General features: G+C 44.8%; 1 protein-coding gene across 3 annotated transcripts in view; it reads right to left on the bottom strand.

The window, feature by feature from the left end:
- Positions 1-26,844, bottom strand: part of PDCD1LG2 (programmed cell death 1 ligand 2) — a 94,807-nt gene that overhangs the window by 18,857 nt on the left and 49,106 nt on the right. The window contains exon 7 of one of the 3 annotated variants that reach the window (XM_044266002.1): positions 5,381-5,647. The exons of 1 other annotated variant lie outside the window; for it this stretch is intronic. In XM_044266002.1, coding sequence (XP_044121937.1) covers positions 5,609-5,647 — 39 coding nt within the window. In that variant the 3' untranslated portion in view covers positions 5,381-5,608. Of the gene's footprint in view, positions 1-5,380; positions 5,648-18,603; positions 19,320-26,844 lie in introns of those variants that run through there. One more of the 3 variants, XM_044266006.1, reaches the window with a different exon arrangement.

Genomic DNA, 26,844 nt, shown 5'->3' with positions numbered 1-26,844 from the left:
GATAGAGAGACAGAGATATGGTCTCGGCTAAAAAAACCACCGACCCATTGTGGGGACATCCAATGGGGGGATCTCACCCATCTGGGGTTTTTCCTGGAGGAACAAAGGTTGGTGCTTCCCATCAGGCACCCCAACTCTTGGGATCTGTGCCAGAGAGACGAGCTCGCCAAACCAATGGGACCCAAAGTGCTCTAGAAAATGAAGGGTCTCCTTTCAAATGGCTTGCGTGTGGGTGGGCTCACTCACCCCAGGATCCAGTACAAAAGCGCAAATTTGAAATTCCCTTAGGCTGTACTTAGAGGAGATTCATCTGCTGGTCCGGGGACATCTGTTGGGCGTCAGGGATAGTCGAGTCTCTCCTAAGGCAGAGGTGCCGTGGGTGTCAGCCTTGCACTTTCCAGCTGCCCTGCTAAAAGCCAGCAGCCCCTGCCAACCACATAGAGGCTGCCCCTTGTTCACCTGGCCCTGGTGGCCAAGGCCGGGGGTGGGGCAGGGATCCTGGGCTATCAGAATGCCAGGTGTGGGCCAGGGCACTGCACAGGCAGCTTACTGAAACGCAGTCCCAGTCTTCGTGTGAAAAAGGCCTGTTTTCTTATCCTGGAGCTTCAGCCTGAGAGACAGGCTTTGGGGTTGCCACACAGCTAGAGGCCGTGGAGGTGCTCCCAGAAAACGTCTCAGGAGACACCATCCTTGTCATAGCCCTGTCATAGCTTGGTAAGACCTCACAGGAAGGAGCTTCTCCATTTATCTGGAGCCCTGGTTTTTGAAACAATTGCCCAGGGACACATCCAGAGCTCCCAACCTGGAGACCAGAAGGGCTTAACGACCGTGGCCTCACAGGACTGTACATTCTGCATACTTCAAAAGCTTCTGTGTGTGGGTCTGACTTCCCATCAGTCTGAAAGTGGCGGCTAGTGAGATTTCTCCCCTTGGAACACTGACAGGCCTTGGAACACCGTTACCAGCAGAGACTTACCAAAAATAAACCAGGCCATTTAGATAATCATAAAGGTTCAAGAGACAACTGAGAACTAGGACAAGGGTGAATAAGAAGATTCATCACTCCCACAAGGCTGTTCCTTCAACCCTGAAAGAGGTAGCTGTTTCGGCTATTCTGCAGAAACACAGCATCAGGCAAAATGAAGAGACAGAGAAGCCATTCTAAATGAGAGAGAAAGACAAAACCTCAGGAAAAGACCTTAATGATAGGGCTGTAAGTGGTCTGCCTGAGAAAGATCCCAAGCCCTAGCCATGATAGTGCTTGCTGAGCCCAGGAGAAGGGATGAGCAGAGCAAGGACTTTAAGAGGGAGACCAAAAAAAGAGAAGAAAACAACAAGCAGAAGTCACAGAGCTGGAGAGTACAATAGCTGAGCACAGCAGACTGGATGAAACAGAACAGACCGGTGAGTTGGAGGACAAGACACAGAAACCCACTGAGACAGAGCAGCAAAAAGTAAAAAGAACTTTAAAAATGAAAAAACAAAACAAAACAAAACAAAATAACAAAAACAACAAAAAAAACCACAACAAACCTCAGAGACCTTGAGGAGAAGAGAGAGGGGGAGTGAGAAAGGACATGTATATATCCATGAAGATATCACATGCGTCAATGGATAGGTCATCCACTGACAGAATATTAATAAAGAAACATCAGCTTTAAACATTGCATTAGACCGGATGGACTTCATAGATACATAAAGAACATTCTATCCAAAAGCAGAATTCACATTCTCAATTACACATGGAACAATCTCCAGGATAGATCACCTGTTCGGCAAAACAAAACAAGTCTTGACAAATTTAAGAAGACCGAAATCTTGTCAAGCATCTTTCCCAACCACAATGGTGAGAAACCAGAAATTGATCATAAGAAGGAAGCTGGGAAATCCACAAATATGAGGAGATTAAACACCGTGCTACTGAGCAACCACTGGGCCATCAAAGAAATTAAAAGGAGAAATTAAAAAATACCCAGAGATAGATGAAAACAGAAAAATGACACACTAAAATCTATGGGATGCAGCAAGAGTTTCTAGGAGGGAAGTTCAGGGCAACACCAGTCTGCCTCAAGAAACAAGAAAAATCTCGAAGAAACAACCTAACCTTACACTTAAAGAACTAGAAAATGAAGAACAAATGAAACCCAAAGTTAGCAGAAGGAAGGAAATAGTAAAGACCAGAATGGAAATAAATGAAATAGAGGCTAAAAAGATCATAGAAAAGATCCACAAAACCAAGAGCTGGTTCTTTGGAAATTGACAGAAGCTGTTAGCTAGACTTACCACGAGAAGAGAGAGGGTCGGATAAAATCAGGAATGAAAGACCAGTTACACCTGACATCACAGAAATACAAAGGATTGTAAGCAACGGCTACGTCAACACATTAGACAACCTAGAAACATACAATCTTTCAAGGCTGAATCAGGAAGAAAGAAAAAATCTGGACTGATTACTAGAAAGGAGATTGAATCAGTAATCAAAAATCTCCCAATGGACAAAAGTCCAGGACAGGACAGCTTCACTGGTGAATTCTACCAAATAGTGGAAGAACATTTCACATCTAGCCTTCCCCAGGAGAAGTTACATGTGAACTGAGCTATGAAGGAGCTCATCCAGGGAAGGGGCTGAAGAGCAGAGGGAGGACGGACAAAGCCACCCAGATGTGAAGAACCCGGCACGTCTGGGACTCTGCAAGTCACCGATGATGTCCAGAGTGTCCAGCAGGTGCACGAGGGTGGGGCAGGCTTCTCAAGAATTAAAGCTGCAAGACTCTTTTGGCAAATAATCTGAGCTAGGACCTAAACAAACCCAATCAAACCAAACCCAGACTCAGATACAGAGAGCAGGTTGAGTGTTGCTGGAGGGGAGGGGGTTAGGGTGAGGCAAAATGGGAGAAGGGGATCAAAAAGTATAAGATTCCAGGGGCACCTGGGTGGCTCAGTGAGTTAAAGCCTCTGCCTTTGGTTCAGGTCATGATCCCAGGGTTCTGGGATTGAGCCCGCATCGGACTCTCTGCTTGGCGGGGAGCCTGCTTCCCTCTGCCCTCTCTGCCTACTTGTGATCTCTGTCTGTCAAATAAATAAATAAAATCTTTAAAAAAAAATACAAGCTTCCAGTTATAAAATAAGTAAGTTCTAGGTATGTAACATACAACATGGGGCATGTAGTTAATAACATTGTATTTAAAAAATAACTATTAACTTTGTATGGTGACAGATGGTAACTGGTTTATGAAGGTGAACATTTTGCTGCATAAACAAATGTCAAGTCCCCATGCTTTGCACCGGAAAGTGATGTAATATTGTATGTCCAGTATACTTCATTAATGATATGGTAAAGCTCTCAAGGGTGCATTAAAGTTCGAGGAGCACTGGTTTAGGAAAGGGCTGCTAAGAACTAAGGGTTTGTTTTGAAGGCGTATTCTCTAGATATTGTCTATGGTCCATCCCTTTACAACGTCACAAATCTAGTGTCAGTGGATTTCCCATCCGGGTGCTTCGGTGATATTAACTACAGTTCAGTCATGGATAACAGGGCCTGAAGAATTTAACTCTCCCGGAAGCCCCAATAAATTGAAACAGAAGGGAGAGAATGCAGGCTTCTTGGCTCACCTTTTCCTTTTCCTTTTGCCTGAACTACCTAGGTTGCTTTATCTTGAGCCTTTGCCTGGGAGGTGCGGAAGTGGACACCTAAGTCTTGCCAGCACTAAGGATGGACCGATAGAGAAGCCTTCGGCCTGGAGGTGATGTCTGCGCACCATCCGGGAGCCAGTGGAAAAAATGGAAACAACCCTAAGAAAGATCCTAGGAGGAAAGGAAGGCGAGTGTCCTCTGTACCCAGCTCTCCTCATCTCTTCCTCCTTTTCCCTTTTCCCCATTCATTCATTCATTCATTCATGCAATCGTTCAATTAGTATAAGTAGATATTGAGCACCTACTGTTTGTCAGGCACTGATATCATTCCTAGTCACTACAGAGCTCTCTGCACACTTGTTCGGGTCTCCTGAGAAATCCCTCTCCAGAGCTTCTGCTGTCTTTCCTGTGCTAGACTTTTCTCCTTCCAGACCCAGGTGGCTCATGGGAACCAAAGAAACGCTTGAAGCTGGAAGGCTCTGGGGTTTTTGTTCTATGCTCAGTCCTCTCCATGGGGGCTGCCCTGATTCTTTTTCTCCAAGAGGAATCCTGAGGGGAGGTGGAAATCCAGGCTCAAATGAGGTTTCAGCACCTGTGGGAGGTTATTCCTGCAATTGGCTGAGGGACTGGCTCTGGTTTTTGTGTGTTTTGGCCACTGAGGTGTAAGAGTGGGATGTGTGGGGAAACAAAGACTCATTTCCCTCAAAAGAAGAGTGGGTTGAAGAGTAAATTTGAGGTGCACAGGAGGGAACTTTGGAGAGGCGAAGCAAAAGAGAAGTAATATTCTTCCCCCAAACTGTTTCTGGGAATTCAGCATAGAAATCCCTTAAGGTCATCACAGTCTCATCACTCAGTGATGAAAAATTACGTTACCATAAAATAGAGTTGACAAAGGAAAGGTATAGTTGGTGGTAGAATGGTATTTGCGTTGGCTTTTAAACTGAATTGTGCAATGTGACTGCAGAAAGGCCAAGTCAGGTGCTTACCCTGGGCTGGTAGCTTTGCTTACGTGATCTCTCTACCTCCTTCCCAGAGGTAGCCAGTTCCTCTAAACCCGTGGGTGCGGGGTAGCCAAAGGGGAAGGCAGGGGAAGAAACATGCAAATAGCAAAGTCCTACCCTAGAACCTCCAGGGGCAGCTTTAATTTTCAAGATAAAAAATAACAGTTGGGCTCAGTTATACAGGAATCGCTGAAAAGAAAATATGGTCTAGAGCTCTTCATCTCTCTATTTCCTTCAGAACATCTGTAGTCATTGAAGATTGCTTTAGGCAGGCCTTTGGGTTGCTTGAAATAAAACAAGAAAAAAAAGACAAAAAGAGGAAGAAAGTAATCTGCAATTAATTGATAGGTACAGACCACCTCGAGGGTCAAGTGGTGGGATTTATCTTGGAAGGAACTGAGGTGAGCTGTTGTAATTCAGAGTGAGATGGTAACTGTTCTTCGCCAAGTGTGGTCTGTGTCTCCAAGTGTGGACCCCCCGCCAAAGGATCCCTGGTCTGCAAAGACCTGTGTGGCCAGTGCTTCCTGAGAGCGACCAGAGGGACGGCAGTGAATATCAAACGGCAAAACACAAATGTGCCTTTACACATAAACGCGGTTTTGCTTAGGAAGCAGGATGGTTTTTCAGCTTCGACTGTTGGGGCCAGACGAATAGAACAACAGGTATTGGGAAACAATGGATTGGTGTTGCTCTCCCAGGCAACTGCTGGATGTCCTGGGTGGACACATGTGGTGGTCCCTTGACTCCTCGCGACCAGAGAAGGTTAGTCGAGTTTGCTGATGATGGACCTGAAACTGCCTTTCGCCACTTCTTTTTCCTTTGTGGCAGTTGGCTGAGTGGAGAGGAAGTGTCTGAACTTGAACCCGGGCAGCTTGGTTTCAGTTCCAACCGGAAGTGAGTGTCCAATGGAGAGAAAATCACTTATGTGTGCGTAGAAGTAGTGAACATATCTCCCAATTCATTGTACTTCTTAATTATGTCTTGCTTAGATGAACTCCAAAGTACATTTTCCTCTGCAGTTTGTGTAAGAAATTTGGAGTTAGAGAGCAATGTACTTGGGCCCCAGGACTACTGCCTAGTTGACAGTTGCATTACTTTGGACATGGGACCCTCAGCTTCCATTTCTCAACAGAAAAATGAGGATAATCCTATTTATCTCTCCAAATTGTTCGAAGGGGTTAAATTTAATGATATACACAGAGCAGCCCACAGAGTGTTTAGCACAGCAGACTTCCCTGTGGATTCCTTCCTTCTTCACTTTCACTTGGGCACCAACTAACCCAAGCTCAGTGAATGATTCCCACTAGTATGGTCATTCGTCTCAAAACCTACGTTGTGGGACAACAGAGTCTGCTCAACTAGCAGTGAAAAGCCTGGGATTTTCAGGAAATAAGCTCTTAACAGAAAATCGCCCTATGTAATGAGGCGCCCCAGCTTAAACTGGGGTCCAATATTTCATGACATCTTAATTGCTGGAAATAGGAAGTTGGGGTGTGGCAGTACAGAGAAGCTGCTCTCTCTTTCTTTCTTTCTTTCTTTCTTTCTTTCTTTCTTTCTTTCTTTCTAAGCTGCTATTTCTAAGTTGCCAGATTTTTTTCCCCCAGAAAGAACATTTTAAATTTACCTTTGAGGTTGATTCTTTTGAGGCGGGGGAGACTTAATAATTAGTTTAATCACATAAATGTAAAACCAAGATCCTAACTGGAATGGCTTTGGCTATTTGGCTACATACTAATGGGGGTGAGTACATAAGTATGTTATCCTTACTCCTCTCAACAATGCTGGGGGGCGGGAGATTGGTTATCTCACCTGTGAGGAAACAGGCTCAGACAGGGGCTAGCCTGTGGGTGTGTCCCTAATCAGTGGCAGAGTAGTTTCGACTCAGGCATTTATCTATAGGTCTCAAGGCAAGCTGGTAAAGGTCATACAAACCCAACTAGGAAACTTTATAAAATCTGTCTCCGTTTCCCCCTTTCCCCATGAGCTTTTGCCAGTGCCTCCCCAAGGTGGTGTATCTCTGCTGAAGTTAGCTGCTGTTAGTGAGGGAGAGTGTTTCATTATCCCCCAGTGTTTTGTGGTGAAAAGTCTGCTTTTACAGCATGCTATGTCTCTCATCTGCCTTCCTCTGCCTGAGACACCAAAAGAAAATCCTGAGGAATTCTAGCTCCTCAGCCTTACTGGTATTGCCAGGGGAGCAGGGGTTGGGGTTGGGGGCGGGGATGGGCAGTGGTGGCTCCTTAATTCCTAAAGGACTGCCTGAAAACATAAAACCCTACAGAAAAATTTATGGCCCCAGCTCCTGACTGAGAGGTTTTGTTGGACATCCCTCCAGTTCTTCCAGGATCCCTGTTCCCTCCCGGGGTGTACTGTCCTCCATTGACCAAACCAGCAGTTTCTAGCCAACTCCTCCCCACCGCCTTCGTGACTGTAGGATAAAGGCCCCGTTGTGGGTTAACCAACAACACATACCCCAACTGCTTTCCCCATTTGAGTCATCTTATGATATCTTTCCTTGTATATGGTAAACAACTATTTAAAAGGCCAGAAAGACGACTTCTATGATCTGCAAGTCCCTTGAGGACAAGAATGATGTCTTACTATCTCTGTCTCCCTTGTGCCTAGTATATAGTGCTTAGCACTAAATCTGTGGTAAATACATGAAAAAGGTAACAGTGTGGTTTTCCCATGACGACATCTTCCAAGGAGAGCCCTGGACCCTACATTCCTAAAAATGGCCCTTTCTCCCAAGTCTTAGTTTGTTGCCTTGGTTGAGTTAATCAGTAGCTCCTAGGGAGCTTCTTGAAGTCTAAAAAGACTTTGAGGCCTAAAGGAAATAGTCTCGGAAGGTGAGTGTTCAGACAGAAAGATGGAGACGTGCAGGCGGTGTCGGTACAGTGGGAAGGACCGCGACTTCCTGGCATCCTCTTCACGCGCCCAGACGCAACCACTTCCTTTGCCTGCAGTGACTGATCCTATCTGGATGCAGGTCTCTGAGGTAGTAGGACTCCTGCCTAGCGCCTTAAAACCAAGCCCTCTGCTCTTCCTCAATCCTGATGTTATCCTCCAGGTAAAAGGCAGATATTTCCCACCCTTTAATTAGTCTCTCACTTGTGTCATTAGCCTCACTCTGCTCCTAGACACAAGGAGTGTTGAAAACAGGATGTTTGGGTTTGCAAACAGAGTTTAGAGGGAAAAGGTAAGAATATTGAGAAAGGAATATGGCTGGGCGCCTGGGTGCCTCAGTCGATTAAGTGTCTGCCTTCTGCTCAGGTCATGATCCCAGGGTCCTGGGATCAAGTTCTGCGTTGGGCTCCCTGCTTGGCAGAGAGCCTGCTTTTCCTTCTCCCTGTCTGCAGCTCCCTCTGCTTGTGCTCTCTACCTCTCCCTTTCTGGGCCAAAAAAAAAAAAAAAAAAGGACTAGGACAAGTTGACATAGTTCTCAAGGAACCATGCCAATGAGGTATGGAAACTGGGCTCATCTGACAATAGATTGGTTAGAATATCTTGGTAGAGGAAAGTGCATTGGAGGATAAGATCTTGAGAGTCATGGGGCTGATGCAAGATCCCGGTCTGTGCTGTCACTGCGAAACAGAAGTGAAACTCCACCCTAGAACCAATGCATCAGATGGGGGAGAGCTGGAATCCGTCTCATTCTACCATCACCACCCCAGCTCCCACCTGACCCTGAAGGAAGTTGAGTGACTAGTTCGAACAGTTACAGATCTTAGGATAAAAAGGAGACCTTATGAGTAGAGCTCCTTCGGGAACATAGTTCTAGGATGTGTGAATATTTCCAACAACTGGGAGATGAACTTTGGTGAGTAGCTCTAGTTGTTAGTGAGTACTTGCCAGTTCTAGGTCAGACTCTACTTCAGTGTAACTTACACCTCTTGAACTCGGCTTTCATGTTTTCCCTTGATAATTCTTCTTCAGGAGAAATACACCCAACTCCCTTATGTATCCTTAATCGACAATGTTTTCCAGCCCTGTCACTATTTTGGGTGTCCCACTCCAGATCTATTCCCATCAATCAATGTCCCAGTTAAGTAGGGCCGAGAATAGAACAAAACACCCTAGATGTAGGCTGGTCTAGACTGAGAAGTTGCATCAAAACTATTTGTTCACAGTCCTAAACAGTATCCTCCTATCAGATGTGTTAAAGTTCTTAGCTTTTTAGCAGTTGGATTTCAATTCAACCCCCATTTGTGGTTACGGCACATTTGTACTTTATGAATATGATGTTACTCATCATTTTTCATTACGTCCTGAGATTTTTTTTCACATTCACTGCTATCAAAGGAAGCTTCTTCCATCTTCAGTGCCCACACACCTGAAAGAAAGACTTCATACTCCATCTCCTTGGTCTTGACTTAGTCAGGCTGGGATCTTAAATTAGAAAACTCTTGCGTACCTGACTGATTATTCTCTCTGCTTTCTTAGTCTTCAGACAGTACAGGCTCACCTTCTTGTCTTTATGTGGGTTGCTAATCAAGACAGAGGTAAACAACTAGGGCACCTGGGTGGCTCAGTGGGTTGAGCCTCTGTCTTCGGCTCGGGTCATGATCTCAGGGTCCTGGGATCAAGCCCCACATCGGGCTCTCTGCTCAGCGGGGAGCCTGCTTTCTCCTCTCTCTCTCTCTGCTTGCCTCTCTGCCTACTTGTGATCTCTGTCTGTCAAATATATAAATAAAATCTTTAAAAAAAAAAAGACAGAGGTAAACAGAAAAAAAGACAATTTTTTTAAATAGATGCTTTGTCAGTCTGAGCTCTTTCCCCAACCATATTCATTGATGTGTATACATATCAATGCAACTCTCTGCATGTGCTGGGATGAAAATGAAGCTGTTCTGTGTTTATGGCCTCTCCTCGAGCTACTCAGCTGGTAACCCTACTTAAAAAGAAATGGGCAAATTACTCTCCTTCTCCAAACCTGATTTGCCCTAGCAGTAGATGAGAATGTTTGCACTATTTGCTTTACCACTTGTCAGGAAGGCTCAACTAGATATTTGAAAATGCTTTGCAAATCTTAACGAGCCATGGAAATCGAAATGACGGTAATATTACTACTCTCGAGTCCAGTTGGTTCAGGCTCTATTCGTTTCCTCCTCAAACCTGTTTGCAACGCTGGAGAGCCATCAGTTCCCGACAAAACACCGTGATTGGACTTCTGGTGGGTCCCTGCCTCCCTGTCGGACCCGCCTCCCCTGACGCCTCACTTGGATCCATGCTCAGACGATGATTCACTTGTTTCCTCCTGTTGCCATTTTCAGATTCTGTCAGGGCTTGTGGCATGACTCCTGGGTCCCAGGTGACAATTCCAGCTCTGGATGGACGCCTCAGCTCAGGGCCCAGCTGCCGACACCCAGGGGCCCCGCGTTTGGGAGAGGCACGGTGAGAGGACTGAATGAAAGATGAGTGACGGCGGCCTTCAGACCCACGTCCGCCCCCTCACCTGTGTTTTTGGTCTCTTGTGGACAGACAGAAAGACAGATAAACAGATCCGCAGATAGGTAGATCAAATGAAATGCCAGATACAAAAGCAAGTATTACACGTTCTTATACATTTTGCCCTCATTCAGGGCTGATTTCCAGCAGATACTGGGTACTAGATAGAACTAGTATACAGATACTAGATAGAACTATCTAGATAGAAAATAGTCACTGTCTCGGGCGCCTGGGTGGCTCAGTGGGTTAAGCCGCTGCCTTCGGCTCAGGTCATGATCTCAGGGTCCTGGGATCGAGTCCCGCATCGGACTCTCTGCTCAGCAGGGAGCCTGCTTCCTTCTCTCTCTCTCGGCCTGCCTCTCTGTCTACTTGTGATTTCTGTCAAATAAATAAATAAAATCTTTTAAAAAAAAATAGTCACTGTCCCAAACACCCTGAGTGACCCCCACCATCCTGACCATCTTGCTGCTTCCCCAGGTTCCCCAGATATCCCCGGCCACCACTCAACAACCACCCTCCAGAGGCTTCCCCAGCCTGTGGTCCATCAGCACTGCTGGGCGGGTCCGCGAAGTTTGCGAGTATCAGCCTTGCCTCCACTACTGATCTATTCCTTACTTGTCACTAAAAATCTTCTAGGCCCTTACATTTCTCATTCCCTCCCTAGTCTTGTGCTCTTCCCTCCCACCCACTCCAATTCCTTGAGTCTTATGGTCTGTTTCCTCTCATCAGACACTTAACTGTGAGTGGCCTTGCTTTTTTTTTTCTAATCATGTTGTTAGTCACTCTACAGGACATCATTAGTTTTTGATGCAGCGTTCTGTGATTCGTTGTCTGTGTATAACACCCAGTGCTCCATGCAGCAGGTGGCTTTGCTGTTTCTACAACTTTTCCCGTGTGGATTTCTCCAGCCCCTTGAGAATCCCTGAAAGTGCGGGTTATCTCATAGAGAACGTGTGCCCCTCACATCTCACATGGTGCTGAGTTGGCGGGGGGGTGGTCTAAGACCCCAACATGGACTCTGATGGGTCCCTGGGACTAGACCAGCGGCCTTTCCCCCAAGATGGCCCTGAAAGGGAGAAGATGTTGTTGGGGAGTCCAATGAACCCCTAATCTCACCGATGAACACTCAGAAAAGTACAGTGTCTGGCAGCCTGGGCTTGAACTTTTCTTCTTTTTTTAGTGTTCAGCATTTCATTAGTGGCCTGTATATAACACCCAGTGCTCATCACCACACGTGCCCTCCTTAATGCCTGTCACTCGGTCACCCCATCCCCCCCGCCCACCTCCCTCTGTAACCCTCAGTTTGGGGTTACATGAGATCATGAGAGACTCTGGACTCGGGTTCGAACTTTTCATTTCACCTCTCAGGGGGACCGAGCTGGAGCTGGTGGGACCGGCATTTTCCCGAACATCTTCCAAACGTCACATTCCAGCACCTTACACACACTGCTCTCCCCTTCTCTTCATTTTTAGACAAGAACTCAAACACTGTGTGTGTTTTGGAAAGACCGCTCTCACTCCCCACCCCTGACCCGCCTGCCCCCAGGAGGGTGGTTTCTGAGGTCAAGTCCCCAGGGCGCAACGTGGAGCAGGAGGGAGGCGCTCACCCATCACGTGTGTGTGTCACACGGTCTGTCACAGTCCCGTCATGCGCTGTGTGCAGAGGCCGGCGCCACACCTGACTGAGCGGGCAGGATGCTGGCAACCTTCGCGCCTCTGCGCACTTTCACTTAGTCAACTTTTCTTTTAGTTTCTTTTCAGCGTTTCTTAAAAACATGGGTGAAAATGTGCACCTGACATGAGGGAAAAAATAGGGGCTGTGCTCATAAAATTGTTGCCAAAAATACTATAATACTTGCCATTCATGCAACCTTTTAATTTTCGACAGATAGACACTGAAACTCTAAAATTATTTATTTATTTGAGAGAAAGAGAGCACGAGAAGGAAGAAGGGCAGAGGCTGAGGGAGAAGCAGGCTCCTCATTGAGCGGAGAGCCCGATGTGGGGCTGGATCTCAGGACTCTGGGATCCTGACCTGAGCTGAAAGCAGAGGCTTAATTGACTGAGCCACCCTGGTGCCCCTAAAATTTCAAAATATTAAAAAAAGAAACTTTTAAATTTAAATTAAATAATTTAATTTAAAACATCAATTTTATTGTTTTTTTTCAGATTTAAAATATAAAATGTTGGGATGTCTGGGTGGCTCAGTGTGTTAGGCATCTGCCTTCGGCTCCGGCCATGGTCCCAGGGGCCTGAGGTCCAGCCCCACATCAGGATCCCTGCTCAGCGTGGGGGGCCTGCTTCTCCCTCAGCTTGCTGCTCCCCTGGCTTGTGTTCTCTCTGTCTCTCTCTGGCAAATAAAACAAATAAATAAATAAAAAAAATGTAGAACGTGTTTCTTAAAACCTTCTAAATATAGGAAGAATATAAAGAAAATAAAAATTGACTATAATCTCACCACACTGACAGAGACAGAGACTGTTATTACCATTCTCATTTCACAGTTGAGACAGCAAAGGAGAGGAGGAAGGAAAAAAGGAAGGAATATAGGATTTTAGATTTTCTTCCCAAACATGCTAAAAGCAGGACTTTGTGGAAGTGAACTTCATATTTTTTTTTGATATATAAAATTCCTTAGTTTCAGGTATACAACATAGTGATTCGACATGTACATACTTTATGAAAGGATCCCAATAAGTCTAGTCACCATCTGCCACTGTACAGAATTATTACCCTATTATTGACAATATTCCCTATGCTGTGACTTACTTATTTGATAACCGGAAGTTTATGCCCCTTCCACCCCCTTCCCCTATTTTGCCCACCCCCCACTCTTCCCCTTGCACCCACCAGTTTGTTCTCTGTAACTATGAGCCTCTTTCTCTTTTATTATTTGTTCATTTGTTTTGTTTAGAATCCACATATAAGTAAAATCATAGTTCTCAAAAATCTCTGATAGAAATGACAGAGAGTTCATATTTCTAATAATACACTGCCAGAAGTACCACTGCTATTTCCACGTATCACCGTGTTTTAACGGTCAATCAGCAGAGCGAGCTCTGGTTTCCCTATCATGATAGATATCTATATTTTAACGTGGAATGCTTTGCAGAATTGTGCGCACAGGGCCATGCTAACATTCTATCTTTCTAGTTTTAGTGTAGGTGTTGACAAAGGGAACACTTAAAATAATGCTTTGCAAAAGTGCTGTACAATACCAAAAATTTTTGTAAAATAGAGAAAACTATATCCCAACAATTATTCCATATTTTCATATGATCTTTATAACTGTCATTTTATGACTAGATAGTAGTCTGCATTCCAAATACAAATTACTATGACTAACTCACTTGTATTTTGTTTGATGGGTTATTTCCTGTTTGGGGCCACTCAGATAAGATAGTAATTAGTACATTTTTTCATATAAGACACATTTTACTTCAGTCTGTGGATTCCTTCAGAAAAATCATTAGAATGGTATTTTGGGGTAAAAGTATAAACCTTGGCATGGCTCTTGCTACATATCCAAGCATATTTTTTTTAGTTAATTTTATAAAAAACTTTAACTGAGCATAGAGTTATATACTTTGCTTTTTTTTTTTTCCTTACTCAGTGTTATGGCAAAGCTTTTTTCTAAAAAAATCACACATTTCGGGGCGCCTTGGTAACCCAGTGGGTAAAGCATCTGCCTTTGGCTCAGGTCTTGATCCCAGGATCCTGGGATGGAGTCCCACATCAGGTTTCCTGCTCTGTGGAGAACCTGCTTCTCCCTCTCCCTCTGCCTGTCTCTCCCCCTTCTTGTGCACGCTCTCTCTCTCTGTCAATGAAATATTTTTAAAAAATCACATATTTATATTTGCAATGAATGTCTCTATATCTTTAGCTTTCTATATCTTTTTGGATTATTTCAGATTTATAGAGTATAATTACTTAAACAAATGATATGACAAACTGCATGGTCTCTCATCTACAGACAAATACATCTCAAAAAAATTGTACTGATTTATATGACCACTAACAATTTATGAGTCCACCAATTTAACAGCACATTCTGGAGCAGTGTATGTTATCAATAAAAAGGATTTGCCTGGGTGGCTCAGTCAGTTGAGGATCTGCCTTCAACTCAGGTCATGATCCCAGGGTCCTGGGATCGAGCGCCAAGCAGGCTCTCTGCTCAGCGGGGAGCCTGCTTCTACCCTCTCCCAGTTCCCCTGCTTGTGTTCCCTCTCTCACTGTCTCTATCAGATAAATAAATAATCTTAAAAAAAAAAAGAATTTGCCAATGTTATGACTGAAAATGCTTCCTTAAATTTTGTTTTGATTTAAACTTTAAATTACCTATAAGTTGAGCATTTCATGTGCTGAGTTTTAAAGCAAAGGGGATCAAGACACTGGGGAGTTGCCTGATTTGACCAGCAGTCTGATTACATTTCTTTTCTCTTTTTTCTTTTTAACACCCCCCCCCCCCTTTTCTTAAGCCTGGTTATATTACTGTTCAATCTGTACAACCCGGAATTCTGGGCATTAGTTGCTTCCTCGGTACTTCTTGTAGCTGTTCTGTTTTAACATGGAATTCTATTTTTATAGGACAAACAGAACTGAGAGGAAAACATGCTATTTGGAGCTTACTTCCCCTAAGAGGAGCCTGCTGTTGAGAATACAAAGTCGTGTTTGACAATAGGTTGATAAAAGGTAAGCAGAGGGAAGAGAGGGTAGAAAGAAACTGGATCCCGACGTTAAGGTTAGACCCCGGCGCCCGCCCACACCTTTGGCCGTCTGGTGACGTAAGCCAGTGCATTCTGTTTTTTTAATGTAAGCCCATTTGCATCAGGTTTTCTTTCACTTGCAACCAAATGATGCAACTGATACAACTTCTACAAAATGCATTTAAAAATTAATTTATTTTATTCTATGTTCTTGGCCAAAGCAGTTCCCTATTGCTATCTTCTTGTCCAGTTAATCAATAAATATATATTAGGCTCTTGTTATATGGGCACATGCCACAAAGTTTAAGAACGTTCCTTGTGCTGCAGTGTAACTGGAATCCATTGCTTCTGTGTTTTCCTCTCTCAGGGAATATATCTCCATTTACCTAGATAGGTTTTTGCTCAGGAATTGGTTGGTCCTTTACCTCCTGTTCTCAGTTCCAAACCTACCTTCCTTCCAGGAAGGGGCTGGAATTCAGCAAACTGTATCTACCAGATTCCCTTGCCAGCTGACTTCCCGTGAAGTTCAAGAGATAGGAGGCCCTAGGGCATGGGAATGCGGGAGGCGGAGAATTCCTTCCTGTTTCCAGTTCCTGCACTTGTCACTTTGGTAAGCAGGTCAGAAAGTTAGCTGCTGTCTGCAGCTCTAATATTTGGGTTTCTTGGCTATCTACGTTTTGCTCTTTCTACCTTCCAATATCTTTATAACCAATTCCTAATATTAAATCCACTCCACTTTCCTGACTAGACCCTGACTGGTAGAGGACTGAATACCAGGAGTAATCCTAGGAAGCAGACTCTGTAAAATAGGAGGCTGGGCTGGATTTGCTTCAAACTCAGAGCTGAACTCTTGACCAGCAGAAAATGGGACCAGGTAGTCAGCATACAGTGGCACTGGGATTCATTACACTAGGGGCTGTCCAAGTTAGGTGGTGTCAGCAGGACGCAGGGTTTTGGAGACACACTAATGGCCCAGAGCTTACAGCTCAAAAGCTCAAATCGTCTTCAGCGCATCAGAGGGCTTCTGAGCCTGCTCTGAACACATCTCTTATTCCTTTTAGTTATAGGACAGATGTATCTAAACAATCAGACCCAAGTCCTACAGTCACAGACTGGCCAAGTCTCACATGGGAAAGCTGAGGCAGGTCTTTGGAAGGATGGGACCCTGACGACTGGCAACAGGAATGTTGGGCGGACTTGGACGAAGCTGAAAATTTTGACTGCCCGTAATGCCTCAATATCCCTGAGCTTCCCTTGGAAGAAGCCTCTCATTTTCTATTTGATGAAACCGGACTTCCTTTGCTTGGAAACCTGTAATTAGCACAGATGAGAGAGTCCCCTTGCATGGAGATCCCTATCCTTTTCACACCCCACTGCTGTCAGCTCTCATGGTCTTTGGGCTTTTATTTAGAGTCAGATCCCAGCATATTCAGGGGGAGAAGGGCAGAGTCTTGTTCTGGAGGAGAAGGCTTTACTCCAAAAGAATTACATGATTTTGTTAAATTTATACTAGAAGAAACCTAACTAATCTACACTGAGATGGACTCTAAGGGTATCGGACCAAGGAAAACAGAATACAACATTGGATTGGGGCTAAATGTAGGTAACCCTGATATAATCTGCTCTTCATAGGTTTTTGGACTTAATGCTCGGGTAGACTGTTACAGCAGTAGCCCCCAGGGAATCATACCATTCTGTCGATCACATAAGTCCCTCCCACATTGATTTTGGCCTAGCTATCTGACTTGTTTTGGCCACTGAGACATTAGCAACTGTGATGCAAACAGAAACCTGAAAACTACTTGCATGTTGGGATTGGCCCTCTTTTTGCTGTTTGGATCAGCTTCCATACTGAAAAAAAGCATGGATAGACCTCCCGAAGGTGCATGGCTCAGCCCACAGCCAGCACCAACTTCAAGACAAGTGAGTGAGGCCTCCTAAGACCAGCATTCTCCAAGCAATCTGTCAACTGATTGCAAATGTGTGAGTGGACCCAGCTGATGCAGAAATGAGTGGCCCCCACTGAACCCAGCTTGAATTGCTAATGTACACAATCGTAAAAGCATAAGTGAGAAACATAAGTCATAAGGTTTGTTATACAGTGGAAGCAAGCTGAAATGAATGTAGGAGTTCGAGCAGCTGGGAGTGGTCTGTTTTTTTAGCTGTTTGGCTGAAACCTGTGTTCAACAGTGACATAGAGTTAATAGAATTTCTGTGGAATAATGTACAGGAAGGATCCTAAAGGCTTAAGGAGTTAGGGATAATGGAGTAATTTATCATATGTAACCTGTGCATCTTTCCTCACCTTCAAAGGGCCCAAGGAATATTCTCTTCACCAAAGCATTGAGAAATGCATTAGTGAGGGAGCCCCAGCCACCGTGGACACTTCCAGGTGGCTGTTTTCTGCATGTCAAGGGTGCTGGGAGGAGATGCTGCCCCTGAGATGGACTTCCTGTTTTCAGTGGAGAGGATATGATCCCAGAATAGTAATCAGAATTCTTTACTTGCAGGAAATCTTCAGTGGTGGTTGGCCCTAAGAATGAAGTTGACGGCCAGCCTACCAAAGCGTCACTTGATTTATATAATAGAAATCTGACTTGAGTTTTCACAATTGAGAGTCATAGTTTCTTCCCCAGTTCTCAGAAAGGACCCTGCAACAACACTGCATACTATAGATCTTCCTCAAAGCCACCCCCAAAGGGATTTGAGGTCATTATGAAGGTGTCTGTGCACTGGGGGAAATGGAAATACCCAGGCTTTTCAGGGATTCCTAAACACTACTCTGAAGTGATACTAATCCTTAGGAACCCTAAATGTCACTGTAGGCCGCTAGTCAAAATATGGGCTATAGTGGTCAGAGGATGAGGAGAGTTTGGGCCCAATCCCCACTCATTATGATCCGTGACTCATGCATTCATCAAAAATGATACTTAGGAGGACTAGTCAGCCACATGGGTGGGAACCCGTGGTACAATGACAAAGTTGAAAAAAAAAAAAAAGGATAGATGATCACAACTATGGCTGAAATCGTGTACATGTCTGGACAAGGACCAAACGCCAACAGCAAAAACGAAAATACTTGTGTTGAGATGATGAGATCATAGGTGATTTCTGTTTGTTCGGCCTTTCTCAATTCCTCAAACTCTCCCAAATGCTATTTTTGCTTCTTTTGTAAAAGGTACTTTTTTCTTTTTTAAAGACACACAACTCCTCCAGTTCTTCTGTTTTTAAGGATTGCCATTACCTTCTTTTTAGCCAATGATATTAAGGTCACAGAAAGTAAGACTATTACATAGAGCCGTTCTCTTCCGTATTAGGATGAGTCTTAGAGTCAGTCATGCCTGAGGCAGCTCGCTGCAGCATTAGTCAAATCTGCTCCCTCTGGCCCTGCAGAGCTCACTGTCTAAGGGGAAGCTGTCACATGTGCCCCAATCCTCATGGCTCCAGACCGAGAGAGGTAGGCCGCGAACCTAGCACTCTGCTGAGCTCAACAATGCACACATCTGGGTATGTCATAGGTCAGCTAGTGCTCCGAACTTCCCGACTGCAGCACACAGACCAAGTTTAAGAGGATTCACCGGTCGTCGCAGCCTGCGGGTACCGTCGTCCCCCTCGCCGACGCATACGAGGGGGTCCCACAGCATTTCTACAGTGCCAGTCGTCAAAGGTCTTGACTCGTGAGTGTCACTGTGTCACAGACAGGGACAGAGACACTGAAAGGTGGAGTTTAGAGTCAGAGAGAGGGCCAGGAAAGGAGCCTTCGTTTGGGGCTTGGACCATGATGGGTACCCATCTGAAATCTTTACATGTACGGCATATTAGCGTTTTGGGTTGTTTTAATGTATGCCATCGGCTTCTGAGGTTAAAAACCAAAACAAAACAGCATTTTTAAAAGGGAAAATGGAGTTTTAAAAAAATCATTTAGTATGGTGCCATTACAGTTAAAACAAATGCTTTGTGATTTAGATCTCACAGAAATACTCAATGGCCTTTCTCCACAATTAGAGTTGCCCACTGTGTACTTAAATGCTTTCTGTTAATTAAAATGACTCAGATTCTTTCCAGATTCCACTAAGCCATACGATACACCAATTATGGCTTGACTTTGTTTAAAGTTCTGTGAGTTCATGGACTCAATAGGCTTTTCTGGAATCAAGAAGAAACTGCTGATAAAAATAACTATTGGCAATGGGTCCATTTCTGCAACTGAAAATTTCCACTCATCTCTGCTTCTGGAAATCACTTTGGAAAAGCAGGGGGCAGAAATTCCCTTTGTTTTCAGCCTGGCAGCAAGAAGGAGCCTCAGAACACTCATTGGGGTCTACGATCCAGGGTGGTCATTTCCTAAAGTGCTATCGTGCTTTGCTTAGAGTCACAGGCTGTGGAGGTGAGCGCCTGGATCTGGGAGGGGTGGGGTGCCTGACTTCCTCTGAGCACACGTGGCCAGGTGCTGCCTCTCTCTTGTTCAGAGTCCAGAAGCTTCTTAAGGATGTCCCATCAGGTCACCCCAGCTCCTGAAACCACAGGTTCAAATCTGGAGAGAGAAGTCCACAAATAGGAAAGTCAGTTTTCTGGTTAGAAAATATATAAGCTCTCAAAAATCGGATTGGAGTGAGAGACTGCCAAAGCAGAAAAGCTCGTGTATCTGAAAGCGAGTTCCTGACCTTTGTCTGCACCACCGCCTCTACCACTGCCTCTACCACTGCCCTGGGTCCGTGTCTCCAACCTCTCGCTCCAGACCTAAGGCAAGAGCCTTGTTCCGCCCATTCTCTGGCTTGTAGTCAGCTCGGTTCATGGGCTCACCTGTTCAAAATCTTTGCTAGTTCTACATTGCACCAGACATTTCCACCGTTTCTTTCAGACTCATTCTCCTCTCCGGGCTCAGGTCCCAGGAGGAAGGCACTGGACTGCTCCCTGGGCTCTCCTCTCCCTAGCTTCCACTCCATGCTTCCCCCGCAGGCTGGAGGTAGAGAAGACCTTAACGGGCAGCACAGTGAGGCTGGGGTGCGCGTGCTTCCGCAACCTCCAGCCCGGCTGCCGACTGGCTTTATCCTTGTGGGTGGCCCTCTCCACTGTTTCTCACCAGCCTTGTGGCAACTCCTTCTTCCCTTTTCCCCTTCAGGCCTGCGGTCGTCAACTCTTCCTTGTTCTTGCCAGTTCCAGGATGTTCAACCTTCCTAACCGGTCTCCCCCAACCTTCCTCCTGTCTTTGTAACTAGTAAAAACTTAGAAGCGTGCCTCAGTCACCCCTCTCCTGAGTGTGCCCTCTGCTTCCGGCTGAGACCTGACTGAGGCACTAAGCCTGATGAGTACAATCTAACCTCTATGCCTGGAACTCCTGCTCCCACGATGGCCCCGACGGTCTTTCCTCTTATCTCCCCACTGGCTCTTACCAGGCTAGGAGCCCACACCTTTTCCCACGGATGCCCATGTCTCCTCCCCCTGGTCTCCTTCATCTAGAATAGTCTGCTGTTTCCATTCTTGCCTGGTTCAAATGTCACCTCCTCCATGAAAACTTCTCTCTTCCCTGATTATCCCCACCCTAAAGTGATATTTTTTTCCCATCTCTGAACTCTCATGTTGTACTTGTAATTCTTGTAAAGCCACAGAAAACTATAAAAAACGACACTGACTTCTGGCACAATTAGGAACTCATGAGCCCAGGTGGATGAGGCTGTTAGTGTCTCCTCCTCCAGGGAACAGCTGGGCGCTGCGTGGCAGGAAGCTGGACATGGGGTGGGTATCTCTGGGGATTCTGAGGATATGTAAATAAGGTGGGCTTTGGGATAAAGTGATAGTTTGAGAGCTACGTGATTTTCTGAGTATGTTCCAAAAAGCACATGTGCACCTTAGAGGCCTTTGCTGGGACCTACAGTAGGGTGTTTATATCCCTCACTCTAGTCTCACTATGGTTTTAATCTACTTTTGGGAAGTCATAGAAAATGTATGTACTGGTCTCTGCCCCAGGTTCCTGCGTAGAATTCCTAAAATCCTTGTAATTTCCTGTGAGATAAGAGCACTAGGAACATCTCTTGTTCTAATGTTCAGCCTTCACTTCCTAACGGAGTTCCCAAATCCCTTGAAATTTCCTGGATGATAGCACTGTCCTTTGTTGTAAAGAGGTGACTCTTGCTGAACTCCTAGACGGGGGCTGGTCACCAGAAAGACGAAGCTATGATTAGCAGGTTGGGATTTTCAGCCCCATTTCCCACTCTCATCCCCACTCTCCAGGGAGAGGAAAAGAGAAGATGGAGTTAATGATTGGTTATGCCTATCTGATAAAGCCCCCACAACAACCCCTAAAATAGGGCTTCCGAGAGCTTCTGCATGGGTGAGCACATGTTGGTGCTAGGAGAGTGAGGCGTGCATACAGCATGGGCACCCCACATACCCTGCCCTGTGTGTTTCTTCCATCTGGATGTTCGTCATATCACTTCATAACCTTTTATAATAGACTGGTCCACAGTAAGTAAACCGTTTTCCTGAGCTCTGTGACCCACTCTAGCAAATTCATCGAACCCAAGGAAGGGACAGCGGGAACCTCGGATTTTTAGCTGATTGATCAGACGTGCACGTGACCACCTGGACTCGCCCTTGGCATCTGAAGTGGGGAGTGGAAGTCCGGGAGGGCAGTCTTGTGGGACTGAGCCCTTCATGGGTGGGATCTCATGCTATTTCCAGGTAGATAGTGTCAGAGCTGAGTTAAGCCACAGGACACCACAGGTGTCGCAGAGAATTTCCTGGTAGAGAAGAAACCCCATGCCTTCGTGTCCGAGGTGTGTATGCAGTAGTGAGAGCAAAGGAGACACACAAGAAGACTGAGCTTTCCCCCACTCATTGCATACAAGTATTCCACCTAATATTTCCTTTATGAAGGGTTATCATGGGAAAAGAAAGAAAAGGTTGGCGCTCACTGAAGAGAAAAGGGGAACGAGGCACCGGTGTCATAATGAGTGTGGAGGTTGTGGGCAGTCCTCAGGTGAAGTTCCTATGGGGGAAGACAAGAGTCTCATGCAACAGAAGAAAACAACAAAAACCCAGATATCTGATCAATTGCTAGAGGGTCTATAGAAATCTGGCTTCTTTAATCTTAGTCCAAATTACACCAATGAGAACAGGATTTTGAACACCTTATCTCCAATTCCTGATCGTAAGAATCTTGGAGTACTACTGCTGGGCTTCATTCATCCTTACACTTCTCACACAGCCTAACTGAGAGTCATGCACATAGCAGACATGACGTGTTTCCGAGGGAATGAGAGAATGACTAGCACTATACTGGGAATCACAAGACCTTTCATTTTTCTATCGTTATTTCATTCAAGAAAGTCACTTAACACCTCTTAGCTCAAATCCTGCCATCTGTAAAATGAGGAAGTCAGGTTACATGGTTTGTAACTGCTAATGAACTGTGTGGTGATGACGAGGATAACTTTTTTAAAGGACCATGATATGTATCTATGGTATCAGAATCAACTCCTGAAGTTATACTGCTTGACGGCTTGGTTGCCTGTTTGAGAACAAGAAGCCATGGGACCAGACCTGACCTCTTACATCCTTGGAGTATGTATCTAGTCCTTCTAGGTTCACTGGGTTAGGAACCTCTGAAAGGCAACTAAGACACTGGTATGTGTCCTTGAAAGAGGACTCCCTGAAGCTGATGAGGACCCAGTGGAGAGTTCTATGCAATGCATTTGATATACTGGGATATGAAAGAGGTGATACATAGAATGACAGATGAGGACAGAGATCCTTCGTCTAACACGCACTGCTGAGTACTTAAAAATGATACACTGGGGCATTTAATAATGTATTCAAGTACAAAGAAAATTCAGGAAATATAAAAGAAGAAAACAATACAAGCTTCCTTCATGTAAAGACAATGATTATGGGCATTCAAGTATTTTTACTTCACTTCTTTGGGAGAAAAGGGTGTGGTGGTATATTAAAAACATTTTTTTAAATAAAGCATTAATGATATGGTAAGTATATATTTGTATCTTACCCCTCTTTTCTTTTTGTTATTTAGAAAGCATTTCCCCAATGTTTTCATTCCTCAGAAACAGAATTGTAAATGGGAGTATATGCCATATTGAGTAGAGGTTCCAGTTTCTCCTGTTGTATCAGTCAGGATGAGACTTGTTTATGCTGCAGTAACAAACAATCACCAAAACTCTGTATAATAAACAAAAATTTATTCCATGTTCACTGAGGTCGGCAAGGGACTCTGTTATTTGTAGTTATTCAGAGACCCAGGCTGAGGAAGCAATCACTACCTCAAATGTTGCTGGTTAGCACTCCAGATGGAAAAAGAAAATATAGCAAAGCATAAGCTAGCCCTTATATCTTCTACCCAGAAGTAACACATGTCACTTATGCTTAGGTTTGGTTGACCAAAGCAAATCACATGACCACACCTAACCACAGACTAACTGTAGAGAAAGAAGTCCAATCCTATCACATACAGAAAAGCGAGAGATCCAGGAATTCTATGAAATCGCACTAAACATCATCATATCCACCATGGAGAAAAATGACAATGAGCTGTCTCTTTGGCCACACTGAGTTAGATCTGAGTCTTTTGATTTTATTACATTAAAGTGAAGGCCTTGAAGTCTTATCAGGGGAGACTGAGAAGTCTGGATCTGCACAAAAATAAGAACAGGCAACACTCTCCCAGAGCTGCCTAGAGAGTTCTAGGCAGAACCATGGAATGGAAAACCCGGCTCTACACAGCTGTCGCCTGAGCTAGTACTGCTGGGCACTCCCACATGAATCCGGTCTCATGTCAGTCTCTGGTCAACGAAGCAAAACCACCAAGCTCTTCCCTTCTTCAGTGGGAAGGGAGACTATCTGAGCAGACGTCTCGTCAGACATGTGTGTCCCAAGACTCCATTGCAGTAGGTGAATGTGACTAAAAAGAGGGAGGCCAGGACGCCGCCTGAACACCTGACACTGTCCCCACACAGGTGGCTTGGGGGTGAGGCAGAGCTGGGATGGCAGAGATGTGTGTGGGAGGCGAGCCCTGAGGGCGCTGAGCTGGCGGGACGCCCGTGGGGCTCTGTCCTGACTTTCCGGAGCGGAGCTCGGAGCTGGGGGCAGCGTTAGAGCACTGACCGAGTGCATGCAGCGTGAGAGAAGGCGCAGAGCCGTGGGGAACTTGTGGGTCAGGGGTCAGCACATGCTTTCTGTAGGGCTGGATTGTGAAATAGTTCAACTTTATGGGCTCTATGGTTTCTGCCACAGTCACTCAACTCTGCTGTCGGATGCTGGGGAAGGGGTGAGGGGAAAGCTAGAGGGCAACACTGAACATGGCTGTGCTTCAATAAAATTTTGCTTACAAAAACAGGAAGTGATTTGGCCCCCTGGCTGTAGCTCACCACTCCTTCTGAGCTGACACGTGTCAGTGGAGAGCAGAATGTTCCCTTTGGTTGACCATCATTTCAAAGGCAGCTACTGAAAGTACAACACATCCTAGGATGTGATAGGCTTTGAAAGGAAGAAGAAGACACTGCACCTGCTTTCTAGAAATGTGTGACTCAGTCCTCTGGGGACAGCAGATCCTACTCGCTGTAAGCTGTTACATAGCATAAATGTTATAATTAATATATTTTCCTTTTTTGAGATTTTATTTATTTGAGAGAGAGAGAGAGAGAACGAGTGAGCAGAGAGAACACAAGCAGAGGAAGAGGGAGAAGCAGGCTCCCTCTGCAGCGAGCCCAGTGCAGGATTTGATCCCAGGACACTGAGGTCATGACTGAGCCAAAGATAGGTGCTTAACCGACTGAGCCACCCAGGTGCCCCATACTTACTTTCTTCTAATAAATATATCACATATAGGACATCAATGTTTATAATGTGGTCCTCTGAACCTAATTTTAGTATACCCAATGCCTGTTTTCTCAGGATAAGAAAAAAACCAACTTAATAGTAAGTGACAGATCAGGGGAAATATATAAAATATATCGCAGGAAATGGGTTACTATTAACTCTAAGTGAAGACATAAGTAAAAAGATGAACAAAAGATGTATAGACAGTTCCCAAAAGAAGATAAAACCTATACATTTATGAAGATATTTTATCTCACTAATCACTTGAAAATGCAAAATAATGATGGGGTTGCCTGGGTGGCTCAGTCGGTTGAGCGTCCATCTCTTCATTTTGGCTCAGATCTTGATCGCAGGGTTGTGAGATTGGGCTTGTGCTGGCCGTGGAGCCTGCTCTAGATTCTCCCCCTCCACCCTTCTACCCCACCCCTGCTCACACTCTCTCTAAAGAAAGAAAGAAAGGAAGAGAGAGAGAGATAGAGAGAGTAAGCAAGAAAGAAAGATGTACGGTTCTTAATTTCTAAATTAGCAAAATTTAAAAATAATAACATCCAGCATTGGGACAGGTATAATGATTAAACCAGCTCTTTCATATATTGCTAGTACAAAATTGGTACAACTTTTTAGAGGGCAATTCAGCAATACGGTTCGAGAGTCTTAGAAATATCTATAGGTTTACTGTAGTAATCTTGCATCTTAGAGTTTACCCATGGTAATAATCAGAGCTGCACGCAGAAATTTATGTATAAGGCTATTGGGATGATACTTAAATGACAAAAACATAAAAGACTATGAGGTAGACATGAAATGTCCAGCAAGAAGGAATTAGTTAAGATAAATCCCAGTCCATGTATACAATAAAATATGAAAACTATTAATTATACTTTTAGCACATAGGTAATGCTAATGACATAAAATTAAGTTAAAAAAACTATATCAAGTTATAGATGCATTATAATTTAATTTTATGAAATTTAAATACAGAAAGATATTAGAAATTAAAGTAATATTAAGTATTAACCATGGTAATCTGTGTGCAATGGATTATAAATTATTTTTGTTCCTTTATGCCTTTTTATTTTTCATTTTTGCTCTGAAAAAAATGATGTAATTTGAAAAATGTTCTCAAAGTTTTGACCTGCCCAACAACTAAAATTAAGCAAGATTTATCTTTCAGTAGTGAGAATGTGGTCAAAATCAGTTACCTTTTACATTTACTGCAGAAGAAACTACAAGAAACACAGACAAAGGAACAGTCAGGCAGACAAATCATTTCCAAACCCTTCAGTTAAGTTCTGTCAGAGAATTTTGCTGACTGTGTTGTTCTGCGTCCTCCATATTGACTCAGCTATTTATGATTCTAAATAGCTCAGGTGCAGGGTGCCGAGGCCACACACATCCTTTTGTTGCTGAGAGAGGCAGTGAGCTCATGCCTCAAGGGGTTTTATTTTATTTTATTTTTTTTTAAAGATTTTATTTATTTATTTGAGAGAGAGAGACAGTGAGAGAGAGCATGAGCGAGGAGAAGGTCAGAGAGCGAAGCAGACTCCCCATGGAGCCGGGAGCCTGATGTGGGACTCGATCCCGGGACTCCAGGATCACGCCCTGAGCCGAAGGCAGTCGTCCAACCAACTGAGCCACCCAGGCGTCCCACTCAAGGGGTTTTAGACAGAGCCCTGGCCTCTTGGACAAATCTGTGACCAGATAACAGAGAGTCACTTGCTTCTATTTTTTAAGGTTCAGGGAAGTCTGACAAATCCACTTGCTCCAGCCAAGACTGCCCCCTTCATGTCTTGGTGGCTGTGATGATTAACTTCCTGTGTCAGTTTAGCTCAACTATTGCCATCAGGGGACCTTCGAGAATGTGGGTGGGCCTCAGGGAATCAGTTTAAGAGCAACCAAGGTTCCCCGAGAAGGAATTCTGCCTCAGACTGTAGAACAGATATCCCACCTGAGCTCCCAGCGCGCCGGCCTACTCAACAAATTCTGGATTCCGTATTTCAAGTCTTAGTGAACTTGCGGACCGCAAGCCTGCCCTACAGATTTCATTCACACTTGCCAGTCTCCAAGTGGTTCTATGGTTCTGTTCCCCGGGAGAAGCCCAAAGTCCCCCTCCCTCAGCAACAGGTATCAGGTTTTCTTGGCAACCCAAACAGGGGCCCCATACCCATCCTCTTTCCATTCCCCAAATCAGTATTTCCATGTCCTGTTCCCTCTTCTTCCTGGGGGGA

The sequence above is a fragment of the Neovison vison genome, chromosome 9, assembly GCF_020171115.1.
Source record: "Neovison vison isolate M4711 chromosome 9, ASM_NN_V1, whole genome shotgun sequence".
NCBI lineage: Eukaryota > Metazoa > Chordata > Mammalia > Carnivora > Mustelidae > Neogale > Neogale vison.
This window is presented reverse-complemented; position numbering and strand designations above follow the sequence as displayed.